Genomic DNA, 24431 nt, shown 5'->3' on the forward strand with positions numbered 1-24431 from the left:
TCGTTTTGGCCCGACTGTACTCCCGCACCATTACTATGCAAATCGAAAATAAAATACTACCAGCATTCAACAATTTTTCACTTTTATTCGAAAATTCTGTACATTCTGGTCAATATTACAAAACAGATCAATACATGAGATGTAGGCACAGAACAAAATACTTTGCAGCGAACAAACATCTGACATTTCTGGTGGGAAACGCTACCTTTCAAAAAAAAAATGCTAGAAAGAGGGAACCACATTTACTTCTAATGAATGATGATCACAGCTTCAAAGAAATTTTTGAAAAACTAGAAAAGACAAATTCATAAATGAAGTGAGTTGCACGAAGATATATTTCTCGTATGTTGCAGATGTGCAAGAAGATATATTTTCCTATATATAGTCATAGTCATATATAGTCATATATAGAACTATATATAGTCATGAGGAAGACGCCGAATTCAGATGAATGCCATTAAGCGAAATTATGTAGCTAGAAGATTCCTCGTCGACAAAATCCAAAATGACGACGTTCACCTTCTCTCTCTTCGTTTTATCAAGATCAGCAAGCCACTGTAGTACCCGTTCCGTGGCCCGTTGTGATAGAGCAGAGCGAAGCGATGAGAACCATTTAGAGACCTTCAGAGTGTTTGCGATTGTGTTGTCTTTTACGTACAACCTCTCAAATGCACACTCGAACTGTATGGTCAGGTCAAAACGACATGAATCACAAGTGTAGTTGAGGTGCATTTGCGCACGCGCTCGAAACGGCACTTCGGAGGCAGCAGTTGAGGCCGAGTTGGGACCATCGCAAAGTGATGGGTGGTGCCAGCAAGGGTTCCACCACGTTCCTAGCCGCTACGCTCAACCGAAGAGCCTTGAGAGAAGCCGCGTACGCAATTGCGTACATGCTTCATGTCGTTTTGATCCTACTATAACTTGTGTGGGATTAATCCAGTGGAAATATCCAGAGAAGACCTACCACATCATAGTTTTTAGGTGTTAAAACACCTTGAGAAACGAAAAATCCTTGACGATCTGGATCATCGCAGCGTATTTCCAGGTCAGACTCAAGGATCCGTAGAAGAATATCAACTTTGTTGGTATCCGGCCATGGCGACGGAATCAGGTAGCTCGGCCAAAACAGAGCTGACTCGTTGGTATAACAACAGAATACTATAAACCTGCAAACGTTAACTGTAGTACTTTCTTTCAAGGAAGGACCTTGTTTCAAATCTTAATGTTGCATCACGGCGTCAGTTACCTCGTCAATTATCCATACAGTGATTGAGACAAGAGTAAATAACCCCAAAATAGGGGTTTGATAAGTTCACTATGCTTACACGCATTAGTGTTCATGGCTATTGAAACAAAACGTTTTTCGATCCAAGTATGCTAGTGTTATGTGTCTCTCGTTCTCTTCGAGGAATTATTCTAAAAGAACTAAAAGTTGGATCTCTTACCGATATCCATTCCTCCACATAAAATCGAGAGAGATTCTGCTTGGAGGATTAATAGGACAGAAGAGTGATCTTCCCAACGACTTGATCGTTTCGTCGTGAAGCAGATTGTAAGCTTGCGTGTCGAAATCATAAAGATGATTCATATCCAGAACAATAATCTGAAAACTCCTACTAATTTCTCATCCACTGTGATAGTCTGAAAACTTCCAATGTTTTGTAACGAGCATAAAATATCTCTTAAATAATTCGTTCTGAAGGATGAAGATGGAGAACGTCAAAGCTTAAAAGGGTTAACACATACCTCTCTTGTATTCACAGTGAGAAAATCAAGAATTTGCTCAAATACATCCTTTAATTTGGGCCCGTAAAGGGCATGAACTAGTCGAAAATCCTAAAATGGAAACTTTCCAGCTATAGATTCAATAGAATACGGGATATTACATTACAGAAGAAGAGATCACTAAGAGATTAGTAGGGGATATTATCAATAGATTACACTGTTTTAGTGCATTTACCGTGCTAGAATCGCGGATTTTCAGCGGTGGATACGACACACGTAAGTCAAAATATCGAATGCCAAGATCAAGTTGTTGCCGTACGGAGTAGCTGCAACAGGTCTCGTATAACGAATATTGCAAATCTCCTCTAATCTCTATTAGTCTGAAATGCACGCACGAAGTTTGTAAGACATCAGGGGTACATTGTCAAGGAGTCGATTAGATTTTTTTCCGCCGTTTTTGCACCTTCAGCAGTAGCCTATGTGTCACGACATATACTAAAGAAACTAAAATAAAACTAAAGGAATTGCTGCTGCAGTGAGATGTTTGATGTTTGCATGGATTCTTCACTAACAAGTGTAAAACTATTGCACAACTCATCCATTCTCTTTTGAATTAAACAGTCACGAAATATCAGCGGCAATTTGTCGGTTTATTAATATTCACAGTAAATTTTATATACAAATTTTGTTATAAAACTTTTGTTGAGAGATCTGACCTTTGAGTAACAGCCCATCTCTTAATTCCACGACGTATGCATGGAGCCCTCCCCAGCTGACGAATAGGAGCACTTTCATCGTTTGCTACAGGGAGCTTCAGGCTAAGGGATTTTGTCGCTCCGGAATCATGTGATCCTAAAGATACAATATCTAATTCCAACTCCGATAATCAAATACATCGTTCTTTTGCTTTTGGCAACCCAATTTCGACTTCATTCTAATAAGAACTGAGGATGTTGTACTCATGAATGCCTCAACCGCATTTAATGCAAATCTCAGGCTTGTTCAAACGTACAAATTAACAAAGTTTCCAACTCCTTTTTCCCACAGGAAGTTTCTCCCTGTGTGACTTTCTCATAACTTCCGAATTTCAATTTTTTTTTCTGCAATTTTCCATAAATGTAGATCTGTAGTGCCATGACTCCATCGAACCTTCCTTTGTGAAATTAGCAGTGTATACGTATGCGCGCGTAACCTACAGTCGACGTGAAACGTGTATTAACACAATGTCGCGTCCTCTTTGAACACGGGCACTGAACTCCCTCCATAGTTTCCGGGGAATTCACTGGACCTCTTTTCTCCTTGTTTTCTGCACTTTTTTCTTTCGTTTCATGCAATGGTGTATTAATAGGCATAGTCTTTACAAAGTCCTTTTCTTTAGTTTTATCGTTTTGCATTGTATCTGAAAACCCGATCTCGAAGAAGGATTGTTACGCAAAATTACACAAAAAGTGAGGATTTCCTGAAGTGAAAAACCTTTGAGGGGATGACTCGTATCTAAACTTATACCGGCTGCGAGAGGCTCCGCTCCTTGGTCCAATGCTAACGCGCCGCGAAATTCAAAATGGTACACTGAGTAACTACTTTCTCTGTTGTTTCAGAGGAATAAGCTTAGAGGAAGGTAGAAAATGAGTGCCTTAAGGTGTTTCACGTACTCTTACGTTTAACGAACGAGGAGAATATCACAATGAACCTCGATCCAAGAAAGAAAGGAAGTGTGATCTCCGAATTTCAACCTGAGGAATTGATAAAATTGGAACTTAGGCTTTTTGATCTTTATCATGCAGCATTAGCTGCATGATAAAGAAACGATCACTTCAGGTAACTGCACAGCTAAAATCTTTTACTATTCCTTTGTCCAGTCTTCTCCTCGTTTTTCCATTTGCTTTTGCACTGTTTTCCTTATTTAATGTGTAGTTTCATTCCCCTTTGTTTCCTTGTTTTTCTTTTTCACTCTTTCTTCTTAACAATACTCTCCTTTTTTCATTCTGTTTTTACTTCCTAACTGCATGATAGGGATCAGAAAGCCTAAGCTCCAATTTCATCTGTTACTCGGTTTGAAATTCGGAGATAATACTTATTTTCTTTCTTAGATTAAGGTTCATTGTGATATTCTCCTCGTTTGTTTTAAGGTGAGAGTGCGCAAAACACCGTAAGGCACTCATTTTCTACCTTCCTTTAAGTTTATTCCTCTGAAACAACAGAAGTAATTACTCGGTGTACCATTTTGAATTTCGCGGCGCGTTAGCATTGGTCCAAAGGGCGGACCCTCCCGCAGCCGGGTGTAAGTTTAGATACGAGTGAGGAGTTGTTCTCGATTTTGAAGAAATCATTGAACTAGAAAAGTGTACAATTATAGAGAAGAAGCATGAAGTAAACGTTCACAAACGAAGACGTTAGAGGTTTTCTAGGAGCAAAACAAACCATAGAACTAGTGAAATAGACTTCACTAAGGCTGTGTAGTCCTACTCATGCATTATCATACGAAAAAAAACAAAGAAAAAGTATTTTAAAAAAGCATCGAGGAAAGAGATGTAATCGTAGTGTTACAGTATACTTTACCCCGACTACATTTCTTTCACTTCACTCGATTGGGACGGAAGAGAGCATAAGCTAAACAGAGAAAATATATGCCTTGAGGTAGCAGTCATCCGGGAAGAGGATTGCTACGGCGGTACTTCGCAGTGCTAAGAGTACAATCTACAATTTACGATAACAATTTACACTTCACATTCACAGAGATGTCTCAAAATTTCCCTACCCAGTCGATCTAATCATGATTTTGTCACCCACCAGGGATTTTAAGTGAGTGAATAGGTCGATCAGTCATCTCAGGGGGCAAATGTGCCATCCAGTTCGCCAACGAAGCAGGCATACCCTTTAGCAGGAAACATTAGCAAAGACAATTGCAGAACACCTAAGTCATACCTGACTGAATCACTCCGTAGTCTTCAAATAACTATTGATTTCTAACAATGAATCTTTGTTTCGAAAAGTAAACAAATAAATTTCTCGTGATACATTTATTAACGATAGTGACAAAATGGCAGGCATGATATAAATAATGATATGTGCAGTATAAAAGACAGCGGCGCGAAATGTGTCAACCAAGTGAACGTCTACTACTAGAAAACTATAGACAGAAGAGAGCAGGTTGAGTACAGTATGGAACTGCGTTGCAGCGGGTGCGTCGCGGCTACTCGGCTGAACACATCTGACGTCGATTGTGATTGTCAACATGGTAACGTTTGTTTGCATACAGATCAAGGGGGGGCTCACTGCTTGGTGGGTTTTATCGCTGTAACAAATATCCAACTACAAATAAAATGTTGTAGATGAAAATGAAATTCACGACCAGCCCTGAGTACGTGGGGCACAAATAAATAGCAGAATAATCTACACTGACGAGCGCACACGTTTCGATCTGAGATTGATAGCAGGTCCGCTGTTTTTTTTTACTGTGGATAAATCGAGCCGAGCTATAAATCGGATAAATCCATTCCTTTAACTAGCTTGTGATAACACGTGTGAAAAATTCAAAAGTTCAGTGGCTCCTTATTTGAAATCCGCAGTGTAGGTTGTGGCGCCGGTCTTATGCGACCACGCGGAGCTTCACGATATTCAGCTACAAATCCTTTTTCTTCTTCTGAATCGTCAGTATGGAGAATCAAAAGGATTTCCGGTCCTAAAACAAATACAAACTGTCGCTAAAAAAAGTAAGCAAGCACAAGCAATATCAATAGTGAGAAACGAAAGGATGATGTTTTGAGGTGAAATATTTTGAACGGTCGAGAAGAAAGCAACCACACCTGTACTTGTGATGGAATCTGGGATGCTGTCACCGCAAAACCTCCCAAACAACCGATTTTGGACAGGTTCGGACCCGTCGTAGACCTTCAATGAATAGGAAATAGCGTTTCGTACTGTTTTTACTTATACTTTCATATGTGTTTCCAGTTAGTACAACGTTTCTAGCAGTACTCTAATTCCTTTGAAATATGATGAAAGAATGTGGATGGGAAATGAGAAATACCTCCACATAATCATACTGACACCTCTCTTCAGCTTCTAACGTGAAAGCATTGAACTGAATTCGCACACCTCGTTGACGCGACCTTGCTGATATTTTCCACCAACAGTCCTAAACCATCACTGATAATGATCGTATTAGTCGCGACTAATAGAGCCAGTTACAAAACTTGCTCTTCTTACAGCTTTTTACGGGATAAATCCAACCTGGCTCTTTCCGTATTTGCTGTCGCTGAATGTGGCATGCGAGTAAATATGACCCGGTGATGACTCGGCAGTTAGCCTACCTCCACAAACTGCAAAACGAAAGAAAACAGACTAGATATGCAGCGGTGAATTAAAGGCATGCCTGATGTGTAATGTGCTTCAAACCCCTGCCGCGAGACAGATGCATCTGAAGTAAACGTGAGAAAGAGCTCATTCGTTGAAGACATGAACATTGGAGGTGGTGTCACACCACAGAAGATACCTTGAATCGAAGACATACTTAAATTATTATGCTCTCTTTTGATAATAGCAGAACGGCACAATCACTTACCAACCAATGGAGCATTAGTGTCTCCTCCATCGTATATCGACGCCGAATCATACTTGCACTGTGAATGTTCTTCTACTTGGAACGATGAGAAAGTCTAGCAATGAAACAGAGTTAAACCAATACACTGAACATACGTATAGTCGAAGCTGAAAATGTTCAACCGAGGGAAGCCGATGTGCCATCGACAGTAGCAGGTCAGAGGAGAAAAAGGAATCTTTGTTAAGTAGAAAAAAGTGTTTTGCACAGGGAAGCGCTCATCGTACTTCTCCTGTTGAACTATTCGAAGGCAAACACATGTAAACAAAATCTTACAAGCATAAGACGGTGTCCTGGCGTTGTCACAAAGTGCCAGGTACAGTTCTGGGCCTTAGGATAATCGCTTGGAAAATTTGGCGTATTGATTTCACCTGAATGAACCTAGAGTAATCTTGCCATCAATAGGTGTTAGTGCAAAGAGAATATACCAAAAGGCGAATTGAGTTCGAAGAAGCATCCTCCTTCCTTACAATTATGCCCATCCGCAGCAAGGACATACCCAGGTTGACAGAGACATATATAGGACCCTACAAAAAATCCAGTTTCCCGATACACAGCCAGCCATAATCTCAAGTAATTCGCAGAAAAGAATCAGTTATGTAGTAGAAAATCAGTTGAAAGCTCCCCTTACCCAGACGATTCTGGCAAATGTGTTCGCAGCCAGCATTATCCGTTTGGCATTCGTTAAGGTCAGCAATAAAATGAGCAAAGAAACCAGTTCTTTCTACGGACGAGTCAGAAACAAATTCAACTCTGACTCGATTTGAGGCAGATGTGAATAGCAGAGGTTCAGCTAAAGAGTATATTGATAGAGGAATGTCAAAGAACAATCAATCATGGATCAACTACGGAAAAGTTCTGAGTAACATCTTGATACAAAACCTGTCTTATAGTTGACGAGATGTACTGTGGACCAGGTTTTCTATCAGGATAGTAGCAGGTGCTTTCATCAATGTAACACATAGAGCTTAGAAAGGACTGTTGACCTAGACGTTACCTACAAATGCTCAAAAAGAGAAAAAAAAGACGTGGACTCGTACCATAATCCCCACAGAGCTTCTCACTTTCACCTATTTTCACATAGTCATAAGCACATTCCGTCTTCATCCCCTAAAAACCTGCGGTATAGACACAGTATGTTACAATGCAAATGTACATACATTACCTCTACATTGAAGGAAGTGAAATTAAGGAAAATTTGGTATCCTTCATCTGCTTCAATTTCCCACACACAATTTTTTGAAGAGGGATAGTGTTGGGGGAAGTTTGGTGAAGCAAAAGAACCAGAAGAAGCGCGTATGAAACCTCCGCATGTGCCTGCAAAAAAAAAAAAAGAACTTGTCCGAAGGATTTAGTCAGAATCTCTTCAGTAACTGTACGCAATTCCCATTTTGACAGTGTCCAAGTGAAATATTTGTGGATTTTTAGAACACTAAACTCACTCTCGCATGTTCTTCCGTCCGGGCGAAGACTGTACCCAACATGACAGTCGCACCTGAAGCTTCCGACTGTATTAACACAAAGCTGTTCGCAATGATGTGCTCCCGAAGTACATTCGTCCAGTTCGCGAACAAACGCTATCTCGAATCCTGACTTTTGCACGGAATTATCAGAGAATAGCCTACAAAACTAGTTCTTGATTCTATTAATTCGAAATTTCCAAGCTATATTCAAAAGTGCTGTCAGTTTTTTTTTACCTTATGGCCATTTCGTTGCTTGCTCTCGTAACAATTTGTCTCTTCGTTACTGATCCACACAATGTAGCCAACGGGGCTCCACTTTCAGTGCTCTCCCAAAAAACTACACGGTCATATATGCAATCTTTGTGTTGTTCGAGCTGAATTCAGCAAACGTATGATTATAATGAAAACCGAATGGAGAAAAATACTCCATGAAGAACAGAACGTCTCTTTTGTACTTGACACTATTCGTTATCGTTTGTGAGACTAACATGAAATGAACATTTACTATGCATTTTTTTCGACGGACGTTTACATTTCTAGGCGAAAATATAATTTTTTTAGAAACATGTTACTCCTTTCAAAAAGCTCATTGAGTTATTGCCCATGTTCGACTGTCTTTGAATCTCGGCATGTTGTTATGCATGCAGTTATCCCCATATCAAGACCTATGCGGGTTTTGATCTACAGGGCGGGCCGTGAGGTCCCTATATAAAACCCTTGTGACTCGTAGTTGTGGTACGTGGTGGTCTGATGCGTTAACAAGTCTAGCTAATGAGGTAAGTACTAGCCAATGTGTTGCTGTTTGAGTTTGCTCACCGTTTGGGTGCTTTCTGTAGGGTGATGAGGCGCTTGAGGGGATAAATCACTAATGGCTTTGAGTTTTCCAGGCTCTGACGAAGGCGATAACGCCGAAACGTTAGCCGTTGTTTAATAAAGACGATCAATACCAATCTTGGCTACAGCTCAAGGAAATCATTGAGTTATCTTTGATGCTAACTAGCAAACATACATGAAAATAAACCACTTCGACGGCAACCTGATAGCCTTCCGAAACATGGACAGTCCACAAACAGTCAGCATTCGGTGGATACGACTCTGGATACCTAGGACTCTGAAAAACTGAATAAAAATCGCACTGTCTGTATTCGAAACATTCGCCGCAGAAAACAGCTGATGTTGGCATAATTCTTCTTTGTTTTAATGTACAAGCCGGCTTGCCTGAATGACACCGCTATCAGCGTAAATTGGACCACCACAAACAGAATGGTATTTGCCTAGCGATGCTTGGGGTAGTGAGTTCGAAAGAAGCTCGACATACAGTCGACTTCCGGACGATACCACAGTGCGATAATTGGTTTCATCGCCACAGATTTTATCTAAAAAGAGTAATGTCTGTTATCACAGAGAGAGCCTGAGTCGCACGATTCGGAAGACGTACATCGACAATCAGTTGGGTCTCGAAGAAACTAAGCATGTGTAATTTTGACAATCACCGCGTCCCCCTCACTTTGGTCAGCACGACAATGGTTGGCTTTGTACTACTTGGCTCGAGAAAACGCAGACCTGAGGAACGCTACGCAGAAGCAGCGCAGTCTCGCAACAATTTCACTATTGCAAAGGAGCAGAACTAGGCGAAAAGCTGTTTTCAATGGCATTAATGGTGAGTTAATACGGAAATCAATTGGGTGGCCCTTCTGCTCCGCTGACAATGGCGCTGCGCAAATGCACCACTTCTAGAGCACCAGATCGCTCGGGACCGCCTCTACGCTAACACAACAAACTAATAAAACATGACAAACGCAAAAGTCTAGATATTTACGAAGAAACCAAAACAATTTTTCACATGAAATAAAGAAGTGCTACGAACCCAATACTGGCGCCCTCCGAGAGTAACCGTCGCGAACGATGATGACATCATCCTGCTCCGACAAACAATCGGTGAGGGGGGAGTTCAGAAAAGCACCTAGACATAATCAATGGATAAGACAATTCACGAATACTATCCAGTCCTAAAGAGAATGCGGTAATAATCCACACAGAGAACCTGTCAAATTCAGAAATATTGTCTGGCCTTCAGCTGCAATAATGCGCCAAACACATCTACCGATAGTGGACGGAACGAGATCGGCCGACTCATTGAGCAATGTATCGCCACAAGCTTAACAAGATTTGCCACCAGTTCAATATGCGACAAAAGAATTTTACTCAAACTTTCTGCTAGTATACATGTACACAAATAAGTACTGTTTAATAATTAGCTATGTGTACATTCCAATCACCTGCGCATTTATACAGTTTCTTCGCTTGCCGTATATCACCTTCGCTTAGCTGCACCCGTTGACCGATCTCTGATCGGAAACCTGAGCAAATATGACATATCTGGAGAGTTTAACATATAAACAATATGTGAAAAAGGAAGACACACCTAAACTCGGCTTTGGAAGTATCGTATCGTGAAATGTTCCGCGTGAAAAAGTGTCGCGTGCGTAATGCATAATTGAATTGAAATCATATGGCTCTCCCAGCGAATCAACCTCCTCCGGTTTCGATTTCTCGAAGTTATAATCCTGTCCTAGTTAAGAAATGTACGTGTAACAGAGGCTCTTCAATCTAGTATAACAAATTAACGATCGAAGAAAGATAGTAAAAAAACGCAATTATGATGTACCTGGCTGAATACTTTTATAGAAAATGTCCACATATTGGTCTCGATCTGGTCGAGTATGTTCGTGCCAGAAACCGACTACATGACCAAGTTCATGAACTACTATCCCGAATTTGTCACAATTTTTCCCTATTGAAATAGCCTGCGGGCCGTCACCACGGCGTCCCACATAAGAGCAGCACCTCAAAATCTAGAGATTGATTCCCATCATCTAAACACTTCGTCCTTCAAACAAAAAATTGAACATACCCGCACTTGTCGATGGTAAACATTATATAATGTTTGTGATAATCCAGCTTAGGTACGAACGACACACAGGTGTAATTCTCCCAGTGCCGCATCGCCCTCTGGAACAAGTTCTTATGCTCACCTGCAATAAAAATATCTACATTCAGTGCTGACTATTTTTTTTTTCTACGCCTCTCTGTTTAGATTATCTGTAGATATTTTTACACTCCGTTTTTTAATCTTTCCAGACTTTCTGCTCAACCCGAGCACTCCCGAACAATCGTAGTAAGCATTCTGATTTAATTAAATCAACAATAGGTTCTTCGGGTCTTTGATGCATATGACAGATTGTAAAACATTATTCAACAGAAACTGCAGTAACATGTAGTCCCGACAAGATTAATACGCCACAACAAGGCGGTTGCGCCTGTCGATACCACCGACAAGAAAAGAACATGTGATGACACCATGATCCACAAGCCAGGAAGTTTAAAAAGGACTATATTTGAAGGTTTCCTGACAAAATAGGTAACTTTCTTTTCGAACCTATATTGTTCAGTAGCATGTAGTCTGTATTCCTGCTACCTTCAAATATGAAATAAAAAGAGATTCAATCCATCATAATAAAACCCTTGATAACAATGCAAAAAATACTGGAGTTTATATTACGATGCAACGAATTAACATTTCTTAACAGCTACTTCAATTACCAAGCAAAACTTCTCACCTAGCTCGATTTAGAGAAAGATTCAGTTTATTTTCACTCGCTCAGTTTCTCTGTTTTTATAATTAATGTTTTAATTTTTTAATTTAATTGTTTTAATTCTAGTTAGTTTTAATTTGTTCATCTCCCATTTACTTCACCACACAAACGAAGAAACATGGAACTTCTGACACTAAAATCTGCGTCCCCTAGAGCTAGTTTCTAAATAAATCCACATTCACTGCGCAATCACCTAGAACCTACAATGACACAGCTAGCAAACCTTACAGTGTAACCCTTTGTAACCTTACAGTGACAAGATGTTCCTGTTCGAAACGAAAACAAACAAAAATAACACTTCACCTGAGAAATTTCCAGCTATTAGATAGGGTATAACCCCATCAGGCCAAATGCGTTCCACACGAGCGGTTGCAGCTCGTTTGATTTTTCCCGTAGATGAATGTGAAAAATAGAAATATCGCCGAAATCTGACGACATCTTCCGGAAGTTTGTGGGCGGATGGGGAAGCAACTTGATAATGGGAAGAATAGCTAAGACAGTAGAAAGTTGGCAATATGCAGTACGCAGCGAGCCAGAAGAGTAACATCCTGTTCTTCAGAGCATTGACTCGTTCAGAAACAATTATTTTCTAAGAGTATCAAAGCTAGATGGTGTCTAAGAAATCGTTTTGTGGCTTGGATGCACTGATTTCTATGTATTGTTGGAATAAAGTGAATAAAGGTGTACAGGAAAAACGCTAGCTACACTCGATCGCAACGAGCACATCTGTTTCTCGGCCATTACCGCCTGTTCGTCCGCAGAACAGATGATCGTTGCGTCTTTGTATCGCTATTGATTGGAGAAAAACCTTCCGCGGAAAAGGCATCAAATTCCTCGCATGCTTACTCCTTCAATTTGAATTGAAGCTCAAGCCCGGTTCTCGTTGGATGAAAAAAAAACATGGCGTTCTATTTTTGGAGGTTAACGACACGAAATTTGGGGTGCGACACGTGCTTGGCATTCCTTCTACTTTTTTTAAATGTCGAGAAAGGATTGCTACCTACGGATCTTTTCTGGCCCGAGCCATATAGAGATCTTTGACAGAGATGAATCGCAGAAGTTAGATTTAGAAAGCTGAAAAGTTGTGTTGGAGCTATCTTGGAGGATCCGAAAATTCTGCAAACCAGACTTAACAAACCTTGGAGCGCAGATCGTCAAGATTTACTTATCAGTTCGGCAAAGCTCAGAAATGGAGTGATGTAACTCCAGAGGGATTTCTCATGGTAACAGTAGTAAGTTTCTATAAACCTATGATAGTGCTCAAAATCTTCCCACGACTCCCTTCTCGATACTTCAGTGACGAGGTCGCTTTAAAGTGCAACAATTTCATTAGTAAGTTGTGATTCGAGTTAATTCAAATGCAAGAAAAAAAAAGGCAGAAGAGAGAACATGGATGAAATGGACAGATGAAAGTTCGCAATTTTAAAAGTCCATAAAAAAGGAAAGATGTAAACACTTCAAGAAACAAAATAAAAACCAATTCAAAAAGCCACGAGGAGACGATGTGAAGGTGAGCAGAAAGGCTGCTGAAAGGAGAGGCAGACGGTACGCGTAACTGCGGATAGCAGATAGATGCATGAGAACTGATGCAAGTGCTGAATCCCACAAACCTCCACAAATAATCTTCTAGCTAGTATCCGGTGAGTAGAGTCAACGACTGAAAACCACTTTCTGTTTAAAGGACGGGAGTGAGGACTGTGCTGCTGTTCTTGCAGCGAGAATCCGCCTGTTTATCATGGCAATCGTTTGCTCCGCCCGGTATCATTCGCAATTTCTCGGTCGACGCTAATATGATGGGCATGGCGAGATGCCGTCAAATCCATCTATTTCCCCAATTAGTGATAAACCAGCTTTGCTTGGCGCTAAGTTCAGGACTAGGGGACGCTTGATTCGATGCCAGGCGAAGAGTTAGATATGAAGCAAGGGGACGTCCTAAGATCTGGTTCTTCTTTCAAACGTTTCGACACTGATTTTCATCGGTTGCGATGAAGGCACAGTTTGTCAGAAGGCTCAATTCTTGCGAACTTGCCTCGGCACTTGCAAATTTTTTCGGAGGGCGAACCCTCATCAGATGGGCGGGGCATTCGTTCGACAGCTCGCGGAGCAAAACCGCTCTCATTTTCGCATGCAACGCGCTCAATTGTGCTGCCGCTGACGTGAGCGCGCGTGTTGTGATCATCACGAGATAATCTTCTTCAGCTTTAACTACTAAGTCACCAACGGAGAGTCCGTAGGAATGGCGGATGATGGTGGATTTGATGTCGACGATATGTTGGAGAATGCGTTAGAGTCGAAGTCAACAGAGGTATGTGCTCGTCCGAACGGCGTTTACGCTCCAAGGTATTGCTTTTCAGCTTCCGTGTATTTAAGTTTCATGAGATAAATCCTGTTCTCTATTCTTGAAATGGGAGTGGAGAACTGAAGGAAATCTCTACAAAACCTGGGCGCAGTGTATTGCCTTTGTGCATTGCATCTCATCCTTTCTCTTTGAGGTGCAGAAATATGAGTGTCGAAAACCATCGAATTCTGCGAAGTTGTCACTTTTCAATCACGGTTGTCATTGAGATGTTGCTTAGCTTGAGTAGTTTTTCTTTACCTAGCTGCAGACGTCCTTGATAAGTGCGAGGTTTTTTCCGGAGTGTTTCAAGCCTTTAACAAATTGGATAATACGTACTCGACCAGTCCCTTTGAAACACATGGGTTAATGCTTGGGGAAGATGTTAATGAACTTTTGATATTCGGCGAGAATTTACTGCGGGTGTATGAGCATTGCATATCTCGGGGGAGCACAGTCACTGGAATCATTTATTCTCAGGAGGTTAGTACGTTAGTAGTCAGAAGGGCAACTTATGACGTCTAATGGGGAGACTATATCTGAACTGCAGGAGTTATAACACAAAAGTACATTTATTTCATTTTCAGAGTGCAGGCGCGCCCAAAGAGGCTTCTGTTCCCGATAAGGGCAAAGAAAATGGCTCCTCAAAGAAGAAGAAGGATAAAACTCGAAGTGGAAGTCGCTCACGGTAAGGACGAAACTATGTGTTGTTTCTTTTTTCTTTCAGGTATGAGTTAGAATGAGGGGCAAAATTGGCTTAGGCTAGGGGATAGTCCCCCTTGGAAAAGTGAAAAATGAAATAGAAAATGACTCAGTGGAAAGTTTGATTGTAGTGATAACGAAAGAGGAAAGAAACAAAATAATCAGAAATGTGGGGTGGATCATAATCGCATAGAATGTCTAGAACCCTGGCCTCAGTTCATCTGAGTGTACTGCTTTTCAAGTCCTAGCATTTAAGGCCTTTCTTTTAATTAGTAGCTGAAAAGTACCACAGCGGCAATTGATTACCCTCGAGGAGTTTGGATCTGTAAAGGCATAGATTCTAACCGAAAGGTTGAAATTGCAAGTTTTGCAAACATTTTCCATAATGAACAACGCTTTCATAGAGAAGAAATTAACAGATTTAATTTTAATCCGCAGTAACATTTGTATTGTTTAGAAACAAAATTTACAAGTTGCTAAAAATTGCAGGCCTTTTTTCACGCAAAACGTAGTTTTTTTAATTTTTATTTCCCAGTAATATAGGATCGTTCTCGAAAAGAAAAACTTTTGGAGAGACTTAGATTCAACCAAGAAAAGTTGTTGTTTGCCGTTTGCAGCGAAATTATCCAGGGTTGTAGTTGGTTTGGTTCAGTGATATTTTACTAAGTCTTGCTCGTCGTTGTAGACGATATTGCGATTGAGACGCGCTTGGATTTGTGCCCGACCTACGTGCGTTAACGAAAGTCGATTCCTCTCGCTTTCTTCACTGGAAAAGGTATGCGTCGTGACCATGCAATGCGGCCATGTGAAACGAGCTGACCGTTCGCAATCAAAATAATTCTCCAGTTCATCATTTGTTTACTGAACGATTTTTGATGTTGAGCACTTCTGTTGGATTGATTGCATCTGACTGAGTAAATTTTCCTCACAAATATGGTTGTCTAGCGCTTCTCCAACCATTAGTTGTAAAGTTTTATTAATATCATAAGTTTTTTTTAAGTAAATGGTTAGCTAACCCAGTAGGCTAGGAGCTCCCGCGATGTTTGTAGAAAGCGATCCCTTATTGTATACTTGTATTTTTTTTCGCATCAATTCTCCATCTTTCAGGATGCTACTTTTTCAATCCCCTTTTGAAGCCTCTTGTTATTTTTTCTCGAGCAACAACATGCAATGAGAGGACATTTAGTTGCTAGTTGCCCTCTAGTTACATGTGTTCTTCCGCCTTCTTAAAATCCTTTGGGTAGTAACTCTGTTAAAAAAATTCGTCTATGCTGTTAAAGAGATTGGAAGGTGAATAACTGATGAGCTGAATTGTGGGAACGAGGCAAAAGTTAGGAGCGAACGGTTGGTTCGGGCCATTGTTGCAGGCTCGTGGCGCGGAGCACATGCCGTCATGGAAAACCCCAAGGAACGAGGATCTTTATGGACAGATTCAGAATATCTTCAAGAGAGGCTCTCGCTTTTTTCTTTTTGTAACTGTTGCCTTCTAGGTCGCGCAGCCGTGATCGTAAGAAGCGTAAGCGCAGTAGTAGTCGCGACAGGAAACGCAGTTCGAGCCGTGATCGTCGACGTCGTCGCAGCAGATCGAAGTCTCGTGATCGAAAGCGCAGTCGCAGCCGGGATCGAAGAAGAAGCAGATCGCGAGAACGCAGGAGGTCAAGGTAGGTTTTCTCGTTTCAAACTTTTTGTTTCGTACAATTCTTGATAGTTAGAAAGCCACTTTCCTCATTGTGACAGGAGTCATTTTTTATTTACGTGACATGCCCGTCTTTGGGAAGCTTAAAGAAAACGCTCTTCTTCTGTTCTGCTTCGAAAATAATCTACGCAATATTATTTCTTTTCGTCTTTTTTCTGTTCGGTTGCCGTTGCTCGTTCATTCAGCCTCATTTTCTGAATGCAGTTCCTCAAGTGGTGTTATCTTGCTATTGTGTCGAGGTTTCAGTGGTTGCGGTATATCCATCCCCTTTATGCCAATCGAGTTTACAATTGTGTAGGTGTCTACATATCGCACGGATGTTTTTGGTCGTGTACTCCAAGAAAGATTTCAGCGTTCGTTGGGAAAACCAACTAGTATATGTGTTTTTAATCAACTGAAAACATTTAAAACAAGTGTTCAGGCTTCACATAAATGTCCCGCTGATTGTTCTGATCTGTTACAGGTCCCGTTCGCGCGATCGGCGTCGCTCTTCCCGCGATCGTCGGCGTAGGTCAAGATCTCGTCCACGTGTAATAGATCACCGTGACAGGCGCTCTCCAATTAGAAGGTCACCGCCACCAAGAAGTGGGGATTTTACAAAACATTTCCTTGCCTTTTCCTGTGTCCGTGTGTCCAGGGCATCCGAAAAGGCGTTTCATGATCTTATTTTCACAGATCGTCTCCCAGGACCGGAACGTCGTGATGTTATGCCCTTTACTGCTCGATCGTCGCCTCCACGCGGTGCCAAGTTGGATATGACTGCAGAAGAAAGAGATCAAAGGACATTATTCATTCTTCAGGTGAGTCATGACCTTCGATTTTGTAATGTATTGTAGTTCTTCCCAAGATTTCTAAAAAAAATATTTGTCATAGTTTGTTCATTGCTATCAATAACGTTGGAGGTTTTTTTTTATCAAGGCCGTAGTGAAAGGTCTCTCCCATTCAATAATTCTTAAAGAGAAACATTTAAGAAATTAAAGTTAAGATTCATAAAAAGAAAGCAGCACCTCTTAATATGTCTTTGCGATGTAGTTTTTTGAAGAACAGATCCCTGTGTTATAAAATCGGAATCTAAATAACTAGGAGGTCCCACAATTTTCTGTGTTTCATCTTGCTGTACTGCCAACTTGTTGCTGTTAGATTTGCCCTTAGTTAATTTATTTTAGATAGCTCGCCAAACTCGTCCACGCGATCTGGAGGAATTCTTCAGCGCTGTTGGCAGTGTGCGCGACGTCCGCATAATCACTGACTCACGCACAGGTCGATCTAAAGGAATAGCTTACGTTGAATTTTGGGAAGAAGAGAGCGTTCCTCTTGGTCTTGCACTTAGTGGACAGAAACTTCTAGGTACTCACAAGTCTTTGTCCGTTTCAAATAAAAGGCGTTTATTTGCATGAATATAGGAGCTCCTCTTGTAATTCAACGTACATGTGCTGAAAGAAATCGAGCAGCTAACGCCACCATTGGCACCACACTTGGATTTGGTCCTGCTCCATCAAAGGTTCGTTACTATCTCTTCACATCGCTGTGGTAAAGTTACATTTTTCTTCCATTTTAGGGACCTTGCAAGCTACATGTATCACAGTTGCATCCCAACATCACCGAGAGCATGCTGGATGGGATTTTTGACGCTTTTGGTCGAGTGGAGAAAATAGAAGTTGTTAAAGACCCTGCTGGCAATAGTATGGGTTACGGTTTTGTAACGGTGAGATATACTGCTTCTTCCCTTATGTTGTTGTAACACTATATGGTGTGTATTCAGTTTAAACTAACCGAAGATGCAACAAAAGCTATGGAGCAGTTAAATGGGTTTGAAATTGCCGGCAAACCTATCAAGGTTTCGGTTGTGGACGAGGTTTGACGTGTTTCCTCGTAATCTAGTATCGTACCAGCTTTAGTTGATGTTATTTATAATTTAAATGTGTTTTACTTTCTCCAATTAGATAATTTCATTGTAGGATGAGGAATCAATACGTCAACGAAGTTTGGATGACGTAGCAGACGAGAAACAGGGCCTTGCACTTGGACAGGGCGGACGTATACAACTCATGGCCAAACTTGCCCAAGGTTCTTCGCTAACATTTTACACTTTTGGGTTTTTGGATTCCGGGTGATGGTTAATGTTGGTTAGGTGATGAGTTAACGGTATATAAGGCTATAGAATTCCCCATAGTCATAGAGAATTCAGAAAACTAAAATGAAGCTGCAGTTTGATTTGAAAAAAAAAAAACCTCCTTTTAGATGAGTATAGGACCAGTAGGTAAGGTGTTTATTAAAGAGGAGGTAGGAATTTCAGTTTGTCTATGAAGTTCAATTACATTCTAATAAGTGTTCTATGGTTTGGTAATCAAATGTGAGAAAAAAAACATTAACAAAGGATTAGCTTGCCTGTTGATAACTGATGATAATTTGCGACGGTGACTTTATTTTTGGAAGCCGACGACGGACAAAAGGACTCCCTTCACTTTTGGACGGTTGGCGAAGGAATCCTCGTATTCCGCGCTGCATCCCATGAGCTTGACCCCTTCACCTGAGAAGGGTCCGGCTCCTCACTGTCGCACCTATAACTGCACTTATCACATGTGTAGATGTCTTAGGCCTAATATTTAAAGGCATCACCCCACGAATCTGAGGTGGTACGGATTTCAGGTGGAGTATTCGTATACGGGATACTAGATTATGGAAAGGGGGATGATTCCATCCATTTCTTCCTAATTGCCGTAAAAAACGGTGCGGAAGATGCGGCGCGTGCAAAAGGCTGGCACGCTGCAGTCGAACTCCTTCTAGAAAATAGTGCGCCAGAACGCCCGCAGCCGTATTTTCCAGGCCGTTTTTTACGGTAATTAGGAAGAATTGGACGGAATCACCCCTCTCCATAATCTACTATCCCGTGTACGAATTGATTCACCTGAAATCCGTACCACTTCAGATTGATTGATGGAGTGATCCCCTTAAAGTAGGGACAAAACGGCCTGAAACCTGGTGAAGTTACATAGTGTATATCCACCACGTTGCATTCGAAACAGCGTAGTGGAACTGGTGGTGGGAGTTGTGATCGAGATCTGACTCTCAGCACCTCACCTCATCACTCCAATACGATTGGAACTAACGATGAGCCTTTCCGTCTACCGCAACCGCTGGCTGCTTCGAGCGCAGCCGCCCACACAACTGTACCATGCTTCAGGTCGTTCTGAGGTGACTACAAAAGAAGATTTTTTGTTTAGAGTTTAGCGCATTGCTTCTTCTCAGAATCGCTGCCGAGATGAAACCGATGAGCTAAGATCTTACACGTTTGAAATTCATTCGCTAACTAGTAGACTAAGAACAGCGGTGAATTAACATAGTATAACTTATATACTTACTTATTAATATAGCATAACTTATTATTAACTTATAATATAGCACATAAGCATAACTTATAAATAGCTTTCTACTTCTTATTCAGGAACAGGGATAGAATTGCCGCCGTCTGCTCAACAGGCTCTTCAACAGCAGGCTGCTGATCCCACTATACCTGCGATTGCCACCCAGTGTTTTATGCTTTCAAACATGTTTGATCCAAAAACTGAAACTCGTCCTACTTGGGCGGTTGAAGTACGAGACGTAAGTTCCCATAGACTGCCTATTAACGACTTTCTCCATCATCCAGCTTTTGCAGGATGTTATTGAGGAGTGTTATAAAAATGGCGGCGCTCTTCACGTTTATGTAGATACAGCAAGTCCACAAGGAAACGTTTACGTTAAATGTCCGTCGGTTGCAAGCGCCCACAAAAGTGTTTCAGCACTACACGGGAGGTGGTTCAGTGGGAAAGTAAGGTTTTCTTGCATTTGGTGTATCTGTGATTTACATCATAATATTTGCTCCATGAAATTTTCTTTAAAAGCGATTATAGGTGATAACAGCAAATTATGTACCAGTGACGTCCTACCATGAACTCTTCCCGGATGCTCTAGTTGCTAGGAACGTGCTTGTTCCGAAACCCAGCGATCAACAAATTTCTGGTGGTGCTACAGTGCCGAACTTTGCCGTTCCTCCTCCTCCTGCAATGTCTGGATACGGAGCTCCACCTCAACCCGGCTACTATTAGTGCTTATTAGTATGTTGTGTAAAACTGATGTGTATTTTCTTCCTTTTTTTAACAACTAACTGTTCGTTTGTTTCCAATTTTGGCATGTTTCGCGGTGTTAATTAATAGTTGTACAATTGAAGATGTGAGAAATAATGTTCACAAATTGTTTTTTCCTTACTTTATTGTTGACGTCGTCATTGGTCTCTTCTTTGAGTAAATTTGAATTATTGTTCTCGGTGCTGAGAATTCTCACAGTAGCGTTAAAAATGATAAAACATGTTAAGGTTGTGATAAGGGAGACTGACGGAGCAAAGCATTGTATTGCCTCTCTTTAGGACATACATACTTCCTAGTTCGTAGGATAGTGGTTCGCTAACATAGATATTCCGATTTCCTATGACTCTAACATCCATTCAGGGTTAGGACATGGATCAGAGGTCCACAGGAAAGGAAATTTCAGACTTGATGTTTCTAGGGTCATATTCCGTATATTGTTTTTTTAACATTGACATCTGTAGACATCTGTATTCCGACAGTACAATCGAACCTTGCCCACAGTTACACATAATCGAGCGCAAAACCGTGCGGGAATGATACGATTTTCAGCGAGCAGTACCTGCGAGGTCGCTCGTTCTCATGCGTTCTTCATTTCTGTTTCTGTTTTTACAAGTGCGACCGAAACCTCGGATTTAAGCGCATTTCTCTGAACATCTGGTAAATTCGTGGTTAACCTTACATATTGACTCGTATCTTGTTCTATGAACAATGTGAGCACTAGAGCCTTTATTCCTGTTATATGTGAGTGATATGATATGTTTATCGCATTAAAACCTCTTGGGTGCGCAGCATACGCATTGAACTGCCTTGTTCTTGCTGTGCTGAAACGAAAACAAACGGCAAAGCTAGGCAAGATCCAAAAGAGAAGAAAAAAGAGATAAGGCACTTCCGGTTCATCGTCGTGGCGGCGGAAATCCATATCGGGATCAAACACGAACAGGGCACCAACGATATCGCGCTGAAATTGCACTTTTTTTCGTTTTCATTCTTCATGTATTTGTAACGCGTTCCGAGAAGTTGGAGTTGCTCCTTCTACTCAAAGAAAACAAAACTTTGATCTCACAGTTTGCGCATTTCCGTTAGTCCTACTGGCTACTTTACAACAGTTGTTACATGCTTCCCACGAGAAAACGGCAGTATATCGGCATGACTGTCGCTCGAACTTGCGAAGACGATGTCCGTGATGATGGCGATGATCGCGATCTACAGGTAGAATAAGTAAGAATGTTCAAAATTATCTTCAATATTCCAGTATTCCAGAAGCGCACAGCTTATACCTCTGTGGTGTCTTCTGGCTCCAACAAGGGGGAAGGAAGCGTGCACAGAACAATAGGCGACTGTAACAAATACTTTTGCTATTGCATTTTGAAGAAGAAGATAGGCCAATCAGTCCATAAAGTGGAACAAAAAGAAAACCCGATCGGCAAAAAATGGTAATGAATATGGAGCAATTTTCAATATACTCTAAACGGTATTCGCTATTCAGCTCGTATAATCGTGACATTTGCTGATCAACAACATTTAGAACAAAGTATCAGTAGTACTTTTGTCGTACAGTTTTTTTTCTTTTCGTTCATCTGGGAAATTAAGAAGGATTGTCCTGAGAGTTGCACAAAATCTGACCAATGGTACATGTACGTAAAAATTAACCAGAAACAACAGCAAACCATTTCTGGGATGGGGAAACTTTTTCTCTTCAAAGATTTTATCAAGAAATGAAGTCTCGGAAATTTTGACAGAAATACTTGACCAATTGTAAACTTTCTTCACTTAGTTAAGTATTCAGAGGAATATTTTCTGGTAATAACTCCCATGAAATGATAGTTACAACTTAATGGAAGTTAATAATTAACTCCTCAGACCTTCATTTAATGTTGTTGTGAATCATGCTAGGGATTCCCTAAGACATACCATCGTAACTTGGCAACGCAAACGGCGGCATCATAAGTTGCGGTTGATAGAACGGCTGCTGGTAGGACGGTGGATTATATGTCGCCTGCTCGTATCTGTAAAGTCTTCTTGCAAGAGAAAAATCAGCATTCTCGGGAGTCGATATTCTAGGGACAAGGAAGGGACTGAGTGATTTTTCTAGATTAACTTGTAAAAGCTGTACCCATAGCTGGAGTCAGACTGTTGTGGAGAGAAGTATCCGGCCGCTATTTCTTCTTTGATGTTCTGAAAAAGTGAATTCAAAGGATTTTCCGGAAATAAAGGAAATATGTGCTCTGAGAAATAGATGGTTACAGGATTACGACAGTTCGACGAATTCAAGTTCTACAGCCGTGATTAATTAGCGGAAAAGTCTTAACTAATGAAAAAGCTATGAGCAAACAAACTACACTTACTTCTTCCTCTTTGGCGCTGCATGCAGCCACAAGAATTATAAGTAAAACACGCTGCATGACGATGTGCCCAGCAGGATTGTCGATTCGCTTTTATACGGTAGATTACAGCCGAGATGTTAGATCGAGAGAGAGAGAGAGCAGGAGGGACGCGGAAGGAATGCTTCTCATAAATGCAACATCGCGGAAAACCGCTATCAGCTCACTGTAAAATAAAACTTTTCATTTTAACTAACGACTACACATGTTCTCCTATTAGCTCACATTTGAGTAGCAATTGAGAATAATTTGGTTACTGCAGAAGTTTCTTTGAATAGATATTCTGGGTACCCTATGAAGATAGAAAAAGCTGGTGATGTTTACACTAGTCTAGAAGAAAAAGTGAAAATCCACATCTTCCGAGAACTTCCGAGAACTTGCGAGAACTGTTCCACTGACTACGTGCGTGCTACCTACACTCCCTGATACTAACCTGACATCTTTATCAGTATTCAGTTCCCTTGAGATCTATGCTTATTTCCACTATCGGAAATAAGTTCACAATTGAGAAAGGAATCTATACGAATGAAGAACATTAGCATTCCACAATGACGCTTGGTAACTGAAAGGGGACTTCTTCATTGCTGATTTGACAGTTAACAACTGGATAAAGCCGATCCAGACGAGTTGAAGTGTAATTACCTCATGACAACTCCTTAAAGTATTGTAACAAATTACTTAAGATAAAACAATCCATTCACTGTATTCAACAGATTAGATTGCATTTTGAAGTGTACATCTCGTAATGCAGCTATATGCTAGGAATTTTTATTTAGTTTTCCGTTCCGATACAAGGAGCGATTAAAAAGCAACACTTAAAGGCATCACTCCACGAATGAGGTAGTACGGATTTCGGGTGGAGTATTCTTATACGGGATAGTAGATTATGGAGAGTGGGGTGATTCCGACCATTTCTTCCTAATAGCCGTAAAAAAACGGCCCAGAATATGCGATGCGATGGGTGTGCACGAGGCTGGCGCGCTCCAACCGAACTCGTTGTAGAAAATAGCGCGCCGGAACGCTCGAAGTCGTATCCTCCGGGCCGTTTTTTACGGCAATTAGGAAGAAATGGACGAAATCACCCCCCTCTCCATAGTCTCCCATCCCGTATACGAACACTCCACTTGAAATCCGTACCACCTCAGATTCGTGGGGTGATGCCTTTAATCTTTTTCGCGACAAGACAACGCTGTGCGCCTGAAACGTTGAGGAATTTGCTGTGCAGAGTAAAAACACTCGCAGATAGGGGATAGGACGGTAATGTGGGTGAAAGTTAGCGCCTGTTAGAGACGCACTTTACAAATTGGATAGTGCTTACGGAGTATTTTTCTTTGTCTTAGAGGACCAAGGTGGCGAGAATATCCATAAACGGCTGCGGAATCCTTTCTTGGGATGCTGTCAACTGGAGTACCTTTAGTCAACCACAGTTTTCCGATAACGATGTTGAAATTAAGAATGGTGAAGAAGTGGTTGCATAGTCACGATCAAAAAAGATGTGGAAGAAGAATAAATATTCTTCTAGAACAATTGTCTGGATCCAGAGAAATAGAAAGAAGTTCTTTGAAAAATGCTCCCTAGGCCCAACGAGTTGTAGCAGTACGATGCTACAGGAATAGCAAAGTATTAGTGAACTAGTAAAGTAGTGTGTCCAATACTTTTGAGGGACAAATAGTAGTACATTACTATTTAAAAGCTCCCTCCTACATTTTAAAAAGCTGGAAGGCTTTGTATGCGAATTTTTTCGGA

General features: G+C 41.1%; 4 protein-coding genes across 6 annotated transcripts; 1 reads left to right on the forward strand and 3 right to left on the reverse strand.

Moving 5' to 3' along the window:
* Nucleotides 1–423: 423 nt before the first annotated feature.
* On the reverse strand, nucleotides 424–4776 carry RB195_001308 (uncharacterized protein; the record flags this gene model as incomplete). 2 transcript variants are annotated; one of them, XM_064198029.1, is made up of 8 exons in its annotated part: nucleotides 424–621; nucleotides 965–1166; nucleotides 1446–1603; nucleotides 1747–1836; nucleotides 1961–2051; nucleotides 2442–2577; nucleotides 4516–4600; nucleotides 4744–4776. In XM_064198029.1, the coding sequence occupies 8 exons, from the start codon at nucleotides 4774–4776 to the stop codon at nucleotides 424–426; spliced, it is 993 nt and encodes a 330-aa protein (XP_064053910.1). The 2 variants fall into 2 exon arrangements, with proteins under 2 accessions (XP_064053910.1, XP_013304958.2); XM_013449504.2 differs by lacking the exon at nucleotides 4744–4776 and having other exon boundaries at nucleotides 4516–4597.
* A 482-nt stretch (nucleotides 4777–5258) lies between these two features.
* RB195_001309 (uncharacterized protein) lies at nucleotides 5259–11991 on the reverse strand (the record flags this gene model as incomplete). The annotated part of the gene is made up of 22 exons (XM_064198030.1): nucleotides 5259–5407; nucleotides 5532–5616; nucleotides 5756–5863; nucleotides 5959–6047; nucleotides 6101–6220; nucleotides 6290–6383; nucleotides 6602–6696; nucleotides 6754–6852; nucleotides 6957–7118; nucleotides 7366–7435; nucleotides 7491–7642; nucleotides 7768–7946; nucleotides 8023–8162; nucleotides 8798–8899; nucleotides 9007–9164; nucleotides 9656–9751; nucleotides 9833–9946; nucleotides 10068–10148; nucleotides 10214–10360; nucleotides 10457–10635; nucleotides 10703–10823; nucleotides 11748–11991. 22 exons carry the CDS (start codon nucleotides 11989–11991, stop codon nucleotides 5259–5261), a joined length of 2784 nt encoding a protein of 927 aa, XP_064053911.1.
* Nucleotides 11992–13680: 1689 nt separating this feature from the next.
* RB195_001310 (uncharacterized protein) lies at nucleotides 13681–20265 on the forward strand (the record flags this gene model as incomplete). 2 transcript variants are annotated; one of them, XM_064198032.1, is made up of 13 exons in its annotated part: nucleotides 13681–13749; nucleotides 14367–14467; nucleotides 15972–16142; nucleotides 16641–16762; nucleotides 16853–16977; nucleotides 17344–17524; nucleotides 17581–17678; nucleotides 17736–17882; nucleotides 17940–18032; nucleotides 18136–18244; nucleotides 19623–19780; nucleotides 19836–19988; nucleotides 20071–20265. In XM_064198032.1, the coding sequence occupies 13 exons, from the start codon at nucleotides 13681–13683 to the stop codon at nucleotides 20263–20265; spliced, it is 1722 nt and encodes a 573-aa protein (XP_064053912.1). The 2 variants fall into 2 exon arrangements, with proteins under 2 accessions (XP_064053912.1, XP_064053913.1); XM_064198031.1 differs by having other exon boundaries at nucleotides 16865–16977.
* An 806-nt stretch (nucleotides 20266–21071) lies between these two features.
* RB195_001311 (uncharacterized protein) lies at nucleotides 21072–22706 on the reverse strand (the record flags this gene model as incomplete). Its single annotated transcript, XM_064198033.1, has 7 exons — nucleotides 21072–21125; nucleotides 21191–21262; nucleotides 21368–21507; nucleotides 21582–21641; nucleotides 22216–22310; nucleotides 22418–22479; nucleotides 22650–22706. The coding sequence occupies 7 exons, from the start codon at nucleotides 22704–22706 to the stop codon at nucleotides 21072–21074; spliced, it is 540 nt and encodes a 179-aa protein (XP_064053914.1).
* Nucleotides 22707–24431: the final 1725 nt, after the last annotated feature.

This window comes from Necator americanus, chromosome IV (assembly GCF_031761385.1).
Source record: "Necator americanus strain Aroian chromosome IV, whole genome shotgun sequence".
Taxonomy (NCBI): Eukaryota; Metazoa; Nematoda; class Chromadorea; order Rhabditida; family Ancylostomatidae; genus Necator; species Necator americanus.